The sequence below is a fragment of the Lampetra planeri genome, chromosome 6 (assembly GCF_965212315.1).
Source record: "Lampetra planeri chromosome 6, kcLamPlan1.2.h2, whole genome shotgun sequence".
Taxonomy (NCBI): Eukaryota; Metazoa; Chordata; class Hyperoartia; order Petromyzontiformes; family Petromyzontidae; genus Lampetra; species Lampetra planeri.
The window spans coordinates 13,954,454-13,971,288 of record NC_136112.1 but is presented as its reverse complement, the minus strand read 5'-3'; the positions used below and the strand labels follow the sequence as shown (position 1 = coordinate 13,971,288).

The 16,835-nt window shown below is 47.0% G+C and overlaps 1 protein-coding gene and 1 long non-coding RNA gene across 20 annotated transcripts in view; one reads left to right on the top strand and one right to left on the bottom strand.

The window, feature by feature from the left end:
• Positions 1-16,835, bottom strand: part of LOC144719570 (far upstream element-binding protein 1-like) — a 64,106-nt gene that overhangs the window by 5,880 nt on the left and 41,391 nt on the right. For 12 of the 19 annotated variants that reach the window (XM_078595637.1, XM_078595639.1, XM_078595641.1 and 9 more), the window contains 14 exons: positions 15,947-16,016; positions 15,252-15,405; positions 14,759-14,905; positions 13,795-13,893; positions 13,213-13,315; positions 11,990-12,099; positions 10,058-10,208; positions 9,620-9,786; positions 8,898-8,980; positions 7,571-7,707; positions 5,241-5,336; positions 4,651-4,728; positions 3,880-3,948; positions 1,502-1,692 (listed from right to left, as the gene is read on the bottom strand). In XM_078595637.1, the coding sequence (XP_078451763.1) occupies positions 1,502-1,692; positions 3,880-3,948; positions 4,651-4,728; positions 5,241-5,336; positions 7,571-7,707; positions 8,898-8,980; positions 9,620-9,786; positions 10,058-10,208; positions 11,990-12,099; positions 13,213-13,315; positions 13,795-13,893; positions 14,759-14,905; positions 15,252-15,405; positions 15,947-16,016 (1,655 nt within the window). The remainder of the gene's footprint in view (positions 1-1,501; positions 1,693-3,879; positions 3,949-4,650; positions 4,729-5,240; positions 5,337-7,570; positions 7,708-8,897; positions 8,981-9,619; positions 9,787-10,057; positions 10,209-11,989; positions 12,100-13,212; positions 13,316-13,794; positions 13,894-14,758; positions 14,906-15,251; positions 15,406-15,946; positions 16,017-16,835) is intronic. The other 7 variants (XM_078595623.1, XM_078595626.1, XM_078595624.1 and 4 more) reach the window with 7 other exon arrangements.
• Positions 30-11,469, top strand: LOC144719577 (uncharacterized). The gene is made up of 2 exons (XR_013585616.1): positions 30-1,962; positions 2,954-11,469. It is a non-coding gene; the product is annotated as an uncharacterized LOC144719577 (long non-coding RNA).

Here is a 16,835-nt window from a genome sequence, read left to right as displayed (position 1 = left end):
AGAGATGGGGGGGGGGGGCAGCAGCCATGAGTAAAATACGACTAACCAGAAAACATTTTACATGCAGGCATTCATGAGCCACAATATCATGATTCACGATTATGAATCCTCGCAGTGACAGGGGCTTTTGGCTGGCCATTGAACAAAGATGGTCACTGCATCGCGTGCTTTTGATGTGCGTCTGCGGCAGTCTGGAACGCTCTTCCTTCCGATATGAGGAAACCATTGGAGCGATGCACTTTTAAATTATCTAGATTGCAGTTTATTTAAAACTGCTTTTGTGTTTAGTTTGTTGTCCTTCCGCCCGCACCTCTCCGATTCATAGTTGGTAACGTATGGTTTTATTTTTGCAGAGGTATAAAACCCAAAGGGTAATAGATGCTCATTTTCGATGGAGACTTGCTACACCATATAAATCTGGTTAACGGAGCAAAAATAAAACATTAACAAAACAATCCAAACTGTAATCTCTAGTAAAATGTAGAATAAAAATTGCCAACATTCTGCATACTTTTCAACACTTCAGTTTGTGCCGATAAACCAAATCATTTGGCATATTTGCCCCACGTGGATACTAGAGGGTAAGTAAAACAAATTTAACATGATACCCTAACACAGTGATCTAACCAAATTCAAATTATGAACCGTGAATAAAAGGCGGCTCTTTTTCCTCAATGCGTCATCAGCACCCGCATTTGTCTTATTCTCCACTGAAGCTGATGTTGCCACTGCAAAACTCAAGATTCAGTAAATAGGTGAATGTGACAAGCACACAACTCGTGGGCGATCGAGCTGTGAATATACACCATGCACACGCTTTTATTTGCGCTCAAAAGTAGAAAATACATTTTGACCCCCGAATTAATAACATTTGATGTGCTCAATAAAAGTGGGTGGCTTGCATAAAGAAACTTAAACATTGAAAGAAAGCCACCCACTTTTATTGAGCACGTAAAATTTTACTAATTCCAGGGTCAAAATAATGTATTTAAAAATTTTGAATGCAAATCAAAGTGCGTGCATTCAAACGCATGGTTTTTACCAATTTAATTTTGTACTTGTTGCTCAATAAAAGTGTGTAATTACTTCAGCGCGAGTAAGGAGACACTAAGCGATTCAGGGGGGCTTGATCCAAATTGTAAATATTAGTTATTTTTCCCCACTGTACCCCCATATACAACCTCCATTGGTAGGAACACACGTGAAATGGTATAGAATAAATTACAATATGTTTCACAAACTTAAGAATCTACATTTACGAATCATGGATAATTGCAGCAGTGGAAGCAATGTAGGTCAATGTTTCTAAACTCCAGGCTATGTCCCCCACCCACAATGATCCACCGTTTCTTAGTTAATCTTATTCATATGCAAAGCACGCACCTGATAGTTGGTATTCTAAGAAAAAACACGTTCTGTGGGGGGTGGGTGGTTAGCACAGTGTTTGACACCCGCCACTGGTGTAGGCGACAATGACGGAGGGGGAAAAGTGTTTCTTTACCTGCGGCGCGTTGGGGTTGCCCTGCGCCCCACCGGGAGCGTAGTACGCCTGCTGGCTCTGCTGCCGGTAGTACTCTGCCCAGGCGGCACTGTAGTCCGGCTGGCCCCCCTGCTGCCCTGGCTGCCCCTGCTGCTGCTGCTGCTGCTGCGATCCTGGGGCCGCACCACCGCTGCCTTGTCCCTGGGCTTCGGCTGGAAGCAGAGGGGAGTGGGTGAAAAAAACAGCATGCGGAAGATTTGTAAATCACATCGTAAGGGACCCCCCCCCGCCACCCCGAGTGGATTCCGTGACCTGCCATGTACAACAGCCATGTGCCTGTGTGTTTTGTGTATTTTTTCCCCCCTAATTAGACCACTACGTAGGTTTTTGCAACTGTGGGTTTGTACGTTGTTGAAACGCTCCTGCAAAAATGCTCCCGAGCAAGTGGAGCGAAAACATCGGACATCGCGCCAACCAACACGGTAGAACCAAAAACCAAAAAATAAACATCCGTCGGGGAGAGAGATTTTTCCTCCTGGTATTTTAACTGCGGTTATCAGCATCCTGTTGCAAGACGTTTCCACCCCGGGGCTCTTCCAGAGAGCGCCGCATCACCCGAGTTAGGCATCTGTAAGGGGTCATCAACGATCTGCTTTTTAAAAAAATCTAGATTGAAAACTTAAGTTCTATAGAACTGCTTTGTGCGTTTTAGCTTGTTGTCCTTCCCCCACAACCGCTGATTAGCACGGTTGGTTACGTACTGTGCGAAAAAAGTTCAACATGCATACAATCCACGCAGTGTGTGTGATGGTGTCACGTGGCATGCAGGTGACCTCTAACCCACACACCAAGGTCTGACTTTCCATGCTTTTAGGTATTGGCCATTGACATTCAAACCAAGAATGTTGTCAAATAAAATATGATAGCACAAAATTCACCATGATTGGCACGCAGTCTCTGTGGCAACTAGACCAAGACCACCGAATCGTTACGCCTGAAAAAAGGCTGGTTTATTCGCCGTCCGCTGACCAGACTCAAACCCAGGTTCTCAGCGCCCAGACACGAGCCATCTGAGGCACCCATCCCCGCCTACCTGCGTCGCGTGGCACTTTCAGATCTCGCTTCTGCGGCCATCTGGAACACTCTTCCTTCCGACATTAGGAAGCCGCTGGAGCTATGCACTTTTGAATAATCTAGATTGACGAACTCATTTCTTGAGAACCGCTTTATCGGTTTAGTTTCTTGTCCCCCCCACACACCCCGAGTAGCATGGTTGGCTATGTACGGTGCGAAGTGTTTTACTTACATACATTTTGGTACGTGTGAGATTTGTCTTAGAACAGAGGTGAATTACCCACAAATGTGTCACAAGGTACCCTTGATTAAATGTATATCCCAAACCACAAATTAACTCTCGTCTCGTAGACATATACCTAGGCCGTGTGCTATTTATCATTATGCTTGTTCATGCAGAGAAGCCCGACTCACTGCAGGAGGGTCCTGCCATGTTTTTGACGGACAGGGCGATGATTACTCCGCGCATTCCAGGTTAGTAATTAGCGGGTAATTTTTCAACTTTAGATCGTGATGCAGCAGCACACAACCTATTACTCTTGCGAATGACATCGTGGGATCTTTTAATTCCGCTGTGAAGCAGACGGTTCAGTTCGCATTATTGAGGTTAATTCACCTGCAGCATGAACCAGGGCAGCTGCTGGTTTAGAAATGCGAGTCTCTACAACAGCGGCGAACGTGCTACCGTGAGGGCAAGCTCAACGCTGCCTCCTGTTCCAGGCTGTCCTAACACATCTTTGCATTTTTATTGAGATATTAGGACATTATAATTGGTCAGACATGCCAACATAGCGCATTCAATCAAATCAATGATTGGTGTGTTAAAAGCGTATGCAGGTGACACCTTTTTATGCCATGACAAACACACGTATTCATGAATGTAATATACGATTTGTCATTAACGAAGCTTCGTTAATGACAACTTGTGTCAGATAGCCCAACTATACTGGAGGACAGCAAAGTCACTAACTGCTAACCTTCAAATCCAAGACACAAGCATTGGTTTTGCCAATATAGTTTGGAGCACTGTTTGTAATCAGGGCATTTGGGGAAATGGTGTTTGTATTAGATTACCTGAACAAATATGCACAGGCAAACGTTGATGACAACTAGATTGCTAAGGTGCCAAGATAGTCTTATTCACAATCAAGTGGAAGGCCCTGAAGATTTGATGCCCCCTATTCACAACCGCTTATTTAACTACCGTATACCCAGGTATACAGAGAAACATGCGCCTCCTTGGAAAAAACTGTCAAGTCCTATCTATATATAAATGCCCTATTGCTCACAAATAACAAATGACAAAAACGCTTGCCATAGCTTACCCTGCTTTTTATAGTATTCTTCCCAAGCCTTGCTGTAATCAGGCTGCTGGCTGCTTGGATTCTGCTGACCTGCAATGGCGATCATGCACGCACGCACGCACACGCACTAACAGTGATTCACCGCTAAAGCAGTCGTAACAGCATCGTCATCGCACACGTAACCAGGGGGGTTAACGTTAACTAGGTTAACGTCCCCTTGAAGGTAACGGAGGATTCTGAATACGGCGGAATGGATGAGCTTAAACCGCAAAGCAGACGATCTGCTCGGTTGGGAAGAACTGGGGGGGCAAAGGTGAAGGGAGTTCAAAACCAGAACTGCCAACACTGTGCCCCGATGACCTCATTGTTAGACCGGTCATGGGAGATGGATGGATGGAATAGTCACGGGACAACACACACCTGCCTAAGACTCCTGCACGTGTGTTCACTTGGGAATGGGATTGTTTGCATGGAGCTGTCGCATGCCAATCAATCTTTGACTTTACAAAATAGTGAGGGGATAGGGGAATGGGGGTCTGTCCTGAGACGCGTGGGTACGATTTGGCAACCACTGTCGACATGCCTGCACAGTGTGCAGTCTCAGCAGGTGACACTCATCTTAAAGACCCCGGAATGATGATGCGATTTCGTCAAACCCCGACTGGGATTTTAACTAATTTAGTTATAAAATGGCAGCTTACGAGCCAATCAACTGCACTAGATTTTGAACATTATTTCTACCCTACATACATAAACACACACACAAAGGTAACCCAAGAGTCATCGTCATACCAATTTTCTTGTAGTACTCTTCCCATGCCTTGGTGTAATCAGGCTGTCCGTTCTGCCCGCCTGCTGGCTGGCTCGGATCTGCCGTGACACAAACACAGAGGGGTCAAACCTTGACGGGAACCAGATGCAGTGATCAGTTGGCGTGCATGGCGAAGAATGAAGCGCGGGTCTCACCAGTATTACAGAACAGGAGTAGCTGAAGGTACCAATGATGAAGCATTGTTTGCAATGCACCGGCTGATGCACGCACGTACAGAGACTTACAAACAATGCCCTGCCATATGGTTTAAGTGCTGCAGTGGAAGTGTGGAGACGTCCATCCTGTGTGTGAAAAGGTGTCCCCTACAACTGGTGAACATAAAGGCAGATGTACCCGTGCCTGTCGTGTGTATACAGAGGTGAGCTCCACACACTGCGTGTGTGTGCAGGAAATGCCACTAAACTGTCGCGCGTGTGTGTAAGTGTATCTACACCCTTCTTGTGTGTGTACACATGGAAGTATACCTACACCTTTCTTGTGTGTGTACAGGGAGGTGTACTCGCACCTGCTGTGTGTGTGCACGTGCGTGCGTACAGGGAGACTCTCTCACCTGCTGTGTGCGCGGGGTTGTGTTGCGTGGGCTGCTGTCCGTAATACTGGGCGTAGTATGCAGCCCAGGCGGCAGAGTTGGGGTCTCCTGACTTACCTACGCGTGTACACACACAGATATTATTATCGTGACTAATTCGGTAAGGAAACATGGCAGATTCCAATCCACCGCTGGGTGAAGGCTTCCCCCATCTCGTGTCAGTTATGAAGGATGTTAGCCCATAACACCACGCTGCTCGGTGTGGGTTGGATAAGAGTATGACTAGAGTGTAATATTGGTGGTAAAAACTCAAGTTTATGCACAGTCCAATCAGCTTGTGAAGAGAATAGAAGGTTTCTAAGTTATTGCGCATTTGAATTTGTGCCTGAACGTCTCTTGGAATGGTAACTTGTTTGCTAAAATTAAGCCAATAGAAAAAAAATGCATTTGAAACTAACAAAGCAGGATGCCTGTATTGAAGTACAAAGAAGGCAATTTGACCAATTAATACAAATAATTAAGAGTTTATAATTCTAAAAACTTTGTATAACTTTGCAGGCATGTTGTATATATGGCAAGTCCTCACGAAACGCGTTTTTGCTGTTAACGACAGTCCTTCTATTTGGGAACACTTTCAGCATATCACGGAATGCGCACCGTTATAAAGCGGTTTCTGAGCTAAAGTAGCTCAACAACGAACTACTTTCTTGAGCTGTGCGGCTGAGCAGTACGATACAGTACGCGGAATGATACAGTACGCGGAACGATACAGTACGCGGAATGATACAGTACGCAGCGTAACCTCATCTCACTTCTTTGTCCTGCCATGGGATGACTGCAGGCTGATTTTAAAGTGAAAACGTGATTCAGTAATGCCACGCTTCACGTAATTTTCGGTTAATGTAGCACTTTTCAGGCACGCATCGACCATTTTAAACGAGGGATTACTGTACAATCTATAGCGAATCACAAAACAGATTCTTGAGGACAGCAGAGCCATGCATATCTTATTACCAACAGACGTCTCAAGGCCAAAATTCCAGTGATTTTATTGCAAACGCCTTGTATAAATTGGGCTAAGTTATACGTAATGGGCCAAATCAGATTTAAGCGCAACACAACATTCATATCAAGAATCAAGCGGGTCTTATAATGCAGCTTAGCAACTGGAACAAAACCTAACACATCTGCCAGGTATTTCGATTTAAGAGGCGCCAGGTCACAAAAATCAAACGGCAATTATTTATCGACATGCAACAAAGGCTGCCAGTCAAAAACACACGTCAAGTTTTACTGATAAACAAGTAAACCCGTAAAAACAAAGTTTTTCACTATAAATCCTTTATATGCGTGGCGGCTAGAGTCTTCTCGTCCTCTGGCTTGAGATGGCTGCCACCTATGGGTCAGATGATTGTCTGCCAGTATTAAGCAATTGGTAATTAAATATTTAATTTGTTTTCCCTAAACAGTGTAAAATTTAGGGAATTTTTTTTCACGAACATTAATTGTCTCGCACAACGAGTCTGTGTGGAAAATGTCAGCTCGATTGGATCACGGGAAGTGGGTTAAAAAACGACCGAAAGATTTGCACGGTCGTAAGCAAGCAAGCAAGCGAACTTAATATAAAGGATTTAAAAATATATTCGCCTGTGGAGGACGCGGGGATCGATCCCGCGACCTTTGGCATGGGAAGCGAGGGCGCTACCAACTGCGCTACTCCGCCACGGCCTGTGGAGGGGTTACGCTCTGGGCTCTTACACTCTGACGTTCAGCCAAAGCCATGAATGCGTTCTATTTGAATATATGTAAAATACATTTTTTTTGGCTAAAAAGTGTAAAATTTTGGGAATTTTTTTTCACGAACAATAATTGTCTGGCACAACGAGTCTGTGTGGAAAATGTCAGCTCGATTGGATCACGGGAAGTGGGTTAAAAAACGACCGAAAGATTTGCACGGTCCTAAGCAAGCAAGCAAGCACGCAAACTTAATATAAAGGATTTAAATATAAGATGACTTGAAATTTGTCAAGTGTGCCAGAGTGAAGTCACTGGAATGTGACTGCCAGATAATTCAACACCGTGTCAATACAGTGAGGCCACTAGAGTGCAATAATGGCACACTTTACAGAAGTTGTAAAACTTCCGTTCTCATTAACAAAGCTTTAAACGCACATCAGGCACATGCAGACGGGCACACGAGTCTAACGGCTGTTAAAAAGTATTTTGTAATTGAGTCTTCACTTAAGTGAATACCTGGTTGTTGCTGGTTTAGTACCACATCATTATTCCCCAGTACATCTAAACACCAGTGTGTGGGTGGCATGCATACTCGCTCATGCAGCACTACTCACTGGGGTCTTGCGCAGCAGGGTTCTGCTGTGGCTGCTGCTGCTGCTGCTGTTGTTGCTGCTGCTGCCCCTGTGCCCAGGGTTGGTATCCACCGGGCCACCCACCCGCCTGGGGAGCGAAGGCCTGCTGCCCGGGTCCACTGCAGCACGGAGGGGGGTAGGGGGGGTGTTAAGGACGCATGCACCAGTTAAGATCTGGTCTCCAAACACCACACACCAGGGCTGCAACAAAGCATTACTCGTGCATTCAACAACAGTCGGGTGTAATAGTTCACAGACCTTTGTCAATCTACTGCTGGATGACGCTGACCCCCCACTGTGCTGCTATAAATTTCCACGTGATAAGCCACTTCATTGAGCTATCATTTGTGTTAAGGTCGCATCTGAAAAAGAGCTACATAGCTCAGTGGGCCTTACCTTGTAAAATAAACAGTTTGGTTTTAGTTTATATCAAGTCACAGGTTTGTTTGACCATACTTCACCACTCTGGTGAGTGTTGGTTGATGAAGGGGGTGGGAGTGTGCCAGCCACTGGTTCAGTTATCACTTGTTAACTTTCTTAAGTCTAAATTACTGTCCCCCCGATAGGGGGAAAGTCATAAGCCCTCCTTGCGTGATGAAACAGCTTGAGTTTCCACACTGCCTTAGGGGGCCTCAACAACTGCCATGAGCAAAAACACGAATTCAAAAAAACTATGATTCAATTGACATCACTGTCAAACCACTGCTGGATGAACGTCTCTACATCCCGTCTGAGTTGTGGGGTTGGTTTGAGCATACATATTCCACGACACACTGATCAGTGCAGTTTGGTGACATGGGGGAGGAGCCAACACCGGTTGAGATATCACTCCCCCAACGATCTTAGCTGTGGCCGGGAATCGAACTTAGATCGCCGGGTTCATAGTTCAATACAGTAACCCTACGCTTCACCCAACACTCAGCTTTACACAAACGCTGATCAGTCGCTAACAAGATATTTCTGCAATTAGATGGTGTGGTGATGAGGACATGCAACTTACAATAGGAATTTTGGGAGTTCAAATACTGGTCAGAGGTTGACTTTACCCTTGATAAAATAAGAAACGCACGGTGTTTAGGAAGTTAAGCATTCATCCTCTTACAGAGATTGTCTCACATCGCAGTGAAGTTAGATTTCCACCACCAGCTCACTGGAGTGGCAAAGTGTGCTGGCGCACCTTGGTGTTTTACCACTGAAAGCAAGAGCAGTTATGGGAATGGAAGCATACAAAAACTGGCTCAGTGGTCGGTGTTCTGCCTGCTAGTGCCCAGCCACCGACCGCGATGGTAGCAGAATGAACGCCGCTTACTTTTGGTGAGGAGGGCCTGGGGGTCCCTGTCCATAGGGACCCTGTCCGAAAGGGGCAGGTGCTCCCCCGAAAGCAGAAGGTCCCTGGGTGACACGAGAGCAGCAGCAGGGCAGGTGAGAAGAGGGCATTGGACGAGCAGACGGGAAGCACACAACCATCGCCCCAAAGTTAAGTCGGCTACAACTCTGCACACCTGTTAAACTAGGGCCTCCCACATGTGTTGAGAGAATTAACAACGAGACCGTGCAAGAGTGCCATCAGTAAAGGCACGAGGTCAAAACGAATGTTCAGTGGACCTCTTTAGTTCACAGAAATGTCACGTGGTCATGAGGGCAAGGCCCTGGAGGAGACATCACAGGCCTGTGCCATGTACATCCTTCACCCAACACGGGTAACACTCAACCAAACTCCTTATGTTGAGCTTCGCCTAATCTTCCAGAACTTGTATTTACAAATTTTGACCGTTAAATCTGGTGACCAGGCTGAGACAATTAACTCATGATCCTTTAAAGTAACTTTCATGTTGGGTGGATTTGAATCCAGGACTTGAGTGGTGCTTGCCAAGTGTACAGACACCGACTAAGCATGAAATATAACCCCAAAACCACCAAATCACACCACACAATGTATGCGAGCATATCATCAATGATATGCTCACATGCTGGCCACCTTAGTCTCAAAAAGCAATGGGAGCTCATGCTTTTAGCAGTGCGGGCCCTTACCCCAAGCCCCATCTTCTCATCCATTAGGTGCCTCGCGTGGTCCACTTGCTGCGGCGAGCCCCGGATGAGGAAGATGCGGATGTTGGGGTCGGTGTTGGGGGGAGGATTCCTCTGCAGCTCCACCCGTGCGCCCGATGTCTGGCTGATGTGCTTGATGGTCTCCCCGCCTGGCACGATGAGTACAAGGGTCGCACAGGTTACATGAGGATCAGATGCGGTCCAACAGGTGCCTGGATTATTCTGATCACAACGAGGACCTAGCTGGATTTTGTATTATGAGAATAATTACTCGAGAAAGTGTTGTGAATAATAAAGTGACCCGACCGACCAATGGACAAACGAAGCTACGTAATGTATAGATTCACACGCTGGAGTCAGGCTGCACTAGCATGGGATATATCCCACGATGTGCACTGAACTGCGGCGTGTCGTGCCCACCCTTGCCAATGATGATGCCACACTTCTCCGCGGGCACGGTGTAGGTGATTTGGTCCTGCATTCCTCCCGGAGGCCCTGGGCTCCAGTCCCCGAAGCCCCGCCCACGGCCACCCCTCCCTCGTGGTCCCATGCCGCCAGGGGGTCCTTCGCGCTGTAAGCAAACACAGACGGGCAACGTGCCAATGAGTACACGTACGTATGGCAGAAAATGCAAAAAAAATCCCCAGCACACGAGAGGATAGTGTGGTTAACAACATTGTCCAGGCTGCCTTTGGTAATACACATATATGGCTACGAACAGCTAGGGGAGGACCAAGTTTGTTATAAATTGCCATTGAAATTAGTAGTAGCCGAGAATCAAGACCCGGGTTACCAGATTCATGGCGCAGTGCGCTGACCAATTTGTCAACGTTCTCAATAAACTTACACTCACACACAGCCCATGAAAACACGCACACAAACTCAAGTGCGCATCCCAACCATGCGTTCACGCAAAACGCGCAAGGATATAAAGACACGCAACCAGCTATGATCACATGCAGACAAACTATACATGCAGGTATGTACCACAAATATGCAGGTATGTACCACAAATATAAGCAGAGACCGAAACACACACACAGACCACAAGTACAAATACAGTACATCAATTAAAAAATATTTATCGCTGCGAGTGTACCCTCTTAACTTTGCTCCACACTTATTTATTTAATTCGGGTCACCCTTGTCAAACTCAATTTGCTCAGCGCCTCCTGCCCCATGTGAAACAAAAGGTTACCACCAAGTGAACCAGAAGCATGTCCCACTGTAAAACCGGGTGGCTTGAATTTAAATGAGTTACGCACACTGGTTGCAGGGTTTGCCAAACTCCAGTTGTCGGAACCCACCAGGCTAAGTTTTTTCACATTCACCAATTTACCCCCATTTCAAATAAACATCTAATTCAAATTAAGATTGAGATCTCAATGCGTGTGTGTACACATGTCCCACGTGACTCAAGACAGCATTAATTCCTTGGGGCGTATTTAATAATCATGCGGGGCGTTTGCAGCATGTAATTACTTAATTTGTATTTGAAGGGCAGTAAATTGGTAAACCCAGAAAGACACGAGCGTGGTAGATTGTGAAGACTGGAGTTTGGGAAACGCTGCACTCATGCCTGGGCTGAGTTGTTTTAGTTGTCGGCGTTGCATGCGTTCACTTATCACAGGGACTGAGTCGGAGAAACGTGTTTAATCGCTCTAAGCATCTTGTTAAATGGGGGAACACGTTCTATACGCTTGGGCATAACTTGGCCACGTGTGCATCAGTTAAAATATGCATGGGCCGTTCATATTTGCATACAGCTCTAAACCGGCGCGAGAAAATTTACACGATTAAGATGGAGGCCAAGATAAAGTGGTACCACATTCTCCAAATTTTAAGGTGCACTTTTTTCTCCTGGATTTTAAACAATAGTTTTTGGTGCATCTTATAATATTGCTAGACGTGTGTGCATGTGTTGTGACCAGATTTTCATAACTATGGACACATGGGTCACAAAAAGTTAGCACGTAAGAGCCGAAAACACATTGGTGAGCTATGTACACAATATTCCCGCGTTAGTCATCAACTTGCTATTTGTGATTTTGGCTATCTGCGAATCAAGAGGTATCGGGGAAGGACAACAAACTAGCATCAGTGCTCAATGAGCTGGAGAATCGAAAAGAACTTCCCCAACATCTGGTCTCTACACATTTAAAAGAGCACCACCCCCCCCCCCCCAGTGGCAGCTCGCCCTGTGGGCACAAGGTGTCCCGGCACCCGGCCTGAAAACAGCCATTAATAGAGCAATTTGCGGGCAAATTTCAAATCTGACAAGTGTGGACAGGTGAGTGAATTGTGCGTTGATGTGCATGCGCAAAAACGAGCGAGCATGTGCAGTGGCCGTACCCCTTCCATCTGCATGCCATTGATGAGCTCGATAATCATCATGGCGGCTCGCTGGCAGTTCTCCGGGACGCCCATGATCTGAGCCATGCGCTCTGGCCCACTGCCGTCATCTGCGGAGCCCCGGGGGGGGGGGGGGGGGGAGGGGGAAGACAGGCACGTTGACGAAACCACTCGCTCTATAGATCCAACGGTGAAGGTTAAACCTTCATACAACGTGACATTTATATGTCACGTTGGCGAAGGTTAAACCTTGGCCAAAGGAATGTATAATTACTGTAGGAATGTACAATTCTTACCACTAGATCAGGATCGATAACAAGAGTCTGCAATGCCCAAAGTTTACTCTGAGTGGCACACCCGAAACATTTCTGTTACGGCTTTAAAAACGTTAAAAGCTGCAGGCGAATGCTTCTTATATATCAATAAATCCTCATGCATGATCTTATCCCCCATTTCAGCACAGATGAGGAATTGTTCATCACGTATCATCTGGCTGGACACGTATGTTTTGTGCCTGGTTGTTGCCCATTCAAGCACTATCCAGACACGACCAGTCCTATAGCATGATACCTGGGTCTGCCCCGTGACCTCCTGCCAACGGCCGTTCGACACTTCATGTGCCCTTAACGTGCACCTGGCCTGGTGCAAGTGCCATGGTGACGTCACCACCACTTAGTGGCGAATGACGGTTGCTGTTGTTGACGAGGCCCGAGTAGGATTAACTGCCGTGTACCCCATTTTCCCGTGTTTCTGTAAACCCAAGATTGAGCGCATTCCAGGTGAATTGGTCATCGGCCACAACACAAACGTGCCACACCCTGAGCAAAGAGACTCACACCACCTACAACATTAAAGCAAACTGGCTAGCATAGATTCCACCAACACATCCCAATGACAAAGATCCCCGTAATCGCTGTGACAGACTGGTTGTGGCAAGCGCCGTTAGTTAGCACCTAATAAGGCCGGCACAGCACACGTGCAGGCTGGGTGGCTGACACCACGCCCGGTCCCATTTGTCTCATCAATAATGGTGTTTACACATCACACCAGGTACTCATGCAAGGGGCTGCGAGGACCTACAGGTGACCCAGGACGATTTCAAATATTTGTCACCGTTATTGGTCACGAGAGTGAATCAAACCTGGGTCGTCGGGTTCGTAACGCAGTGCACCAACAAATGGATGAACATTCCCCACAACAGGGCACCAGGGGGAGGTACTTACCAGGCTGAAACTGTATGCGGACTCCAGCCTCGTTCTGCAGCTTCTTGATCATGTCCCCACTTCGGCCGATAACCACGCCCACCGCAAATCGAGGCACAGCGATCTGCATGCACGCACGCACAAAGCCACAGACCAAGTCTTCCTGTTAAAGCCTTGAGATAGCTGGGGCAGCATATTGTGTCAGCTAGAAACTGGATAACAGAGTAAAGGACTGTACAAAAGTACCGAGCCTGGATTTGACTATGGGGGTGGGAGGCGGAGTTAGCAGTTGGATGGCCAGGGATAATTAGACTTTGCAGCCAGCAAAGGAGGATGAACGACCTCCCACCGAACCAAGATTGAAGGAACGGATGGCAATGCCCTATGGAAGACTCCTGAGTAGGAGTGGCAAGCAATCTTAATAGTTCGTCCACAATGATATCGCAAACCAGCGCAAGCATCTCAAGTGCTGAGAAGACATGGCTGAATTTACAAGTACTTATGAGAACCATATGGAAAAAAACCCAGATTTCTCAAGTACAATGAGATCAGCTTCTAAACCTTGCCCATCTACGCAAGATGAAGCAACGAAGTTTGGCTCACCTTGACAGACTCGCGGCCTCCCGTCCGGCCTGCAAACTCCCCGAACCTCTCGCGGTGGTCCTCCTTCCTGAGGAACTCGATGACCATCTCCTTGGCTTGCTGCAGAGACACGTACGCACGCACACCCTCAAGTACATGTGCACAAAAGGGCTCACGGACGCACCAACCCAATGTGACGTCGCCGATATAAGCGAGACAACACGGCAGCAGTGCCCCACCGGGCGATGCGGTGGGCAGGCGAGCGAACCAGCCCCCCTCCCCGCCCCCCCCCCTTAAGAGTTACACGGCTCAAGCCCATACACGTACGTGGAGCCCTTCTCTATCAATCCACGCACGCCTCCCCACACCGTGCGGATCAGGAGGTTGATATGATCGTACTTCGCTATTTGATCGTACTACGCCACACTGGTCATCGCGAGTTGGTGTCGGGGAATAGACGTTGGTAGGGGCGGTGCATTTGAGAACAGTAAAACAATGCATTTCGCTGCTGCACTGCTCTCTGCTGCCCACAAGATAGTCACACAGCCTATAACAAATGTTGTGTAGAATGGTTGCGAAGCCAAGCACAATCTAGGCTCGACCTTGCTAGGATTTGTAGATCCTAAGAGGTTGGCTGCATTACGGGCAATTTGGTCATAGACCAGGCTGTATGGGGTCCATCGAATGAGTACCACTTCGTGGGACGTCAAGTGGTTAACCCCTATGGAGGGAATTCTTCCTGACAAACGGATAAGGGGCAGTGGCCACTTGTGCTTCAAGATGCATGTTTAGCATAATTGGCTAAATTGCAGCTAGAAGTAGCAATGGCATACGAAACTAAGGTTATCGATTAAATCTCACCTGAAGAAACAGCCGTTTAGAATTAACAGGTTAAAAATTAACTCATTAAAAAGTGGGTGGGACAAAATTACAAGCAAGCAGAATTCATCTTAGCCCGAACAGTTTTTTTGCTTTAACCAATTACCGAGCTTTTGGGAGGTAGCCTGCCCTGCTGCAGTGGCGGCACACCGACCTGGACTTTGTAAGGGTCGCCGGTGATGCGGAGAGGTTTATCCACGCCTGAGTTCTGCCGGTTGTCCTGGATCATGACCATCTTGACACCAGCACGGTCCTGATACATACAAGTGGGTGCGCGCATGCACACACACACAATCACGTATTAGGCATTTATTACTCCGCTTGTTTACCCAAGGGAAGTCTTAATACCACTGGGCAAAAGGAAAAGGTATCTGATGTCGTCTTCATGAACCGTTAGGGCAAGCCATTGACAAGGTCTATGATGTTGCCGGACCCATCACGTGCTGGGAAACGACGCCTAAGAATGACCAGACCCATCAGCCCAGTTGGATAGATTAATCCAATGAGAAATCAATTTCGTGAGCCCAGCAAAGGCGTGCGTAGAGTTTGTGGATACATGGCGTGCGGCGGCGTGGCACGTTTGCGGGGTACACACGTACCTGCAGTTGCCGGATGGTCTCGCCTCCCTTGCCGATGACCAGCCCCACCTTGTCGGCAGGGACAATGATCTCGACCATTCCATCAGCGCCGTTCTCCGAGGGGCCCCCGTTCCTGCACCGCTCGATAATCTGGTCGATGAGACTCTTGGCATGCCTGCCACACAAAGCCAAGCAAATAAATAACGGTTACCACATGCGGATTATGCAGTTCTTTCCAACATACTTTTAATTTTACCGTGTAAAGCCCACTGAACTATATAGCACTATTCACAAGTGACCTGGCCACAAATGATAGCTCAATGAAGTGCCTTCTCACGTGGAAAAACCGGACGACCAAGAGAAAAATACACGTGACCACACGACGAGTGACATGTGACGTCGATACATAATGTTGCACATAATGACAGCGTGCGCACAGAAGAGGTTTTTTATTGCCAAGTTTTGGGTAACCCTTTCACAAAGTTGCCTGGCTACATACAGGGTTAGTCCCCAACAAAAATAGAACTGTAATTTAAAATGTAATTACCCACAATAGTTATATATTTAATAGGACTTCCGGGTCATCTCCCAACTTGACGTGCGATTCTGTTCCGATGGAGCCACGCGACCAATAGACGTCAGTCAAGGAGGGGGACAAAGCAGATGAGGATCGCTGCGCTACAGTGCATGCAGCGCGCGGTGAGTGCGTCACTCACTGGATGGCCTCGGGCGGTCCCATGAGCATGCACGTACGTTCCATGAGGCCAGTGGCATCCACAACTGCATCTCACACGCGTAAACGCGGCCAGACCGAAACGGGTTACACACAACACTAGCAGGGGAATGAGCATCAAACAACGCAGAAACAAAACAAGAACCACCGCTAACACTGCCCGAATAGGAAATACAGGAGAAGGGCCTTGGCACAAAAAGTCAACCCATGGATATAAGTTTCTGTTTCCAAGGATGGCTTACAGCGGTAGCCAAAGGCACTTATCTGAAAAATGGCCACTGATCAAAATGCGAGTATTACTTTACATATTTTCCTGTTACAAAGCAGTGTTCATGATGCAGAAGGTAATATTTGTTTTGCTTGCGATTGTTCTCCACCTGTAACGCAGACCCTTAACATGTATTTGTCAGCCTGGGACATTTCTCTAACAATTCTCAATTTGATTGCAAATGTTTGGCTCTGGACCATTGAGGTACTTATTCTGAGCTTAAAGAATCCAAAATATGCCTTTAGTTAGGGAATTACAACAGGCCCATGGTGACCCGCTTACTCAAGCACATTGGTTGTGATAGTTTGGAAAAATCTGTTTTTGAAATCCAGCCAGGTGGCACTTTTGTTGAGTGCACCCAACTCACAAATGGACGAATGAGCGCTCAAAAAACAGTTGGGATTTTTGGGTTAGATTGCGTAAATGTGTCGTTAAACCACCACCACCTGATACAGCAAATTCGTGAAGCTTGTCACGTGACCAAAACATGCCAATTAGCTATTACTTCAGCACATCAGTGTGATGGCGAGTAAACCCACAACCAGTTTCATTTGAGCAGTTGGAGATTGACTCATCAACCCCATTATCATCATCACCAATTGTG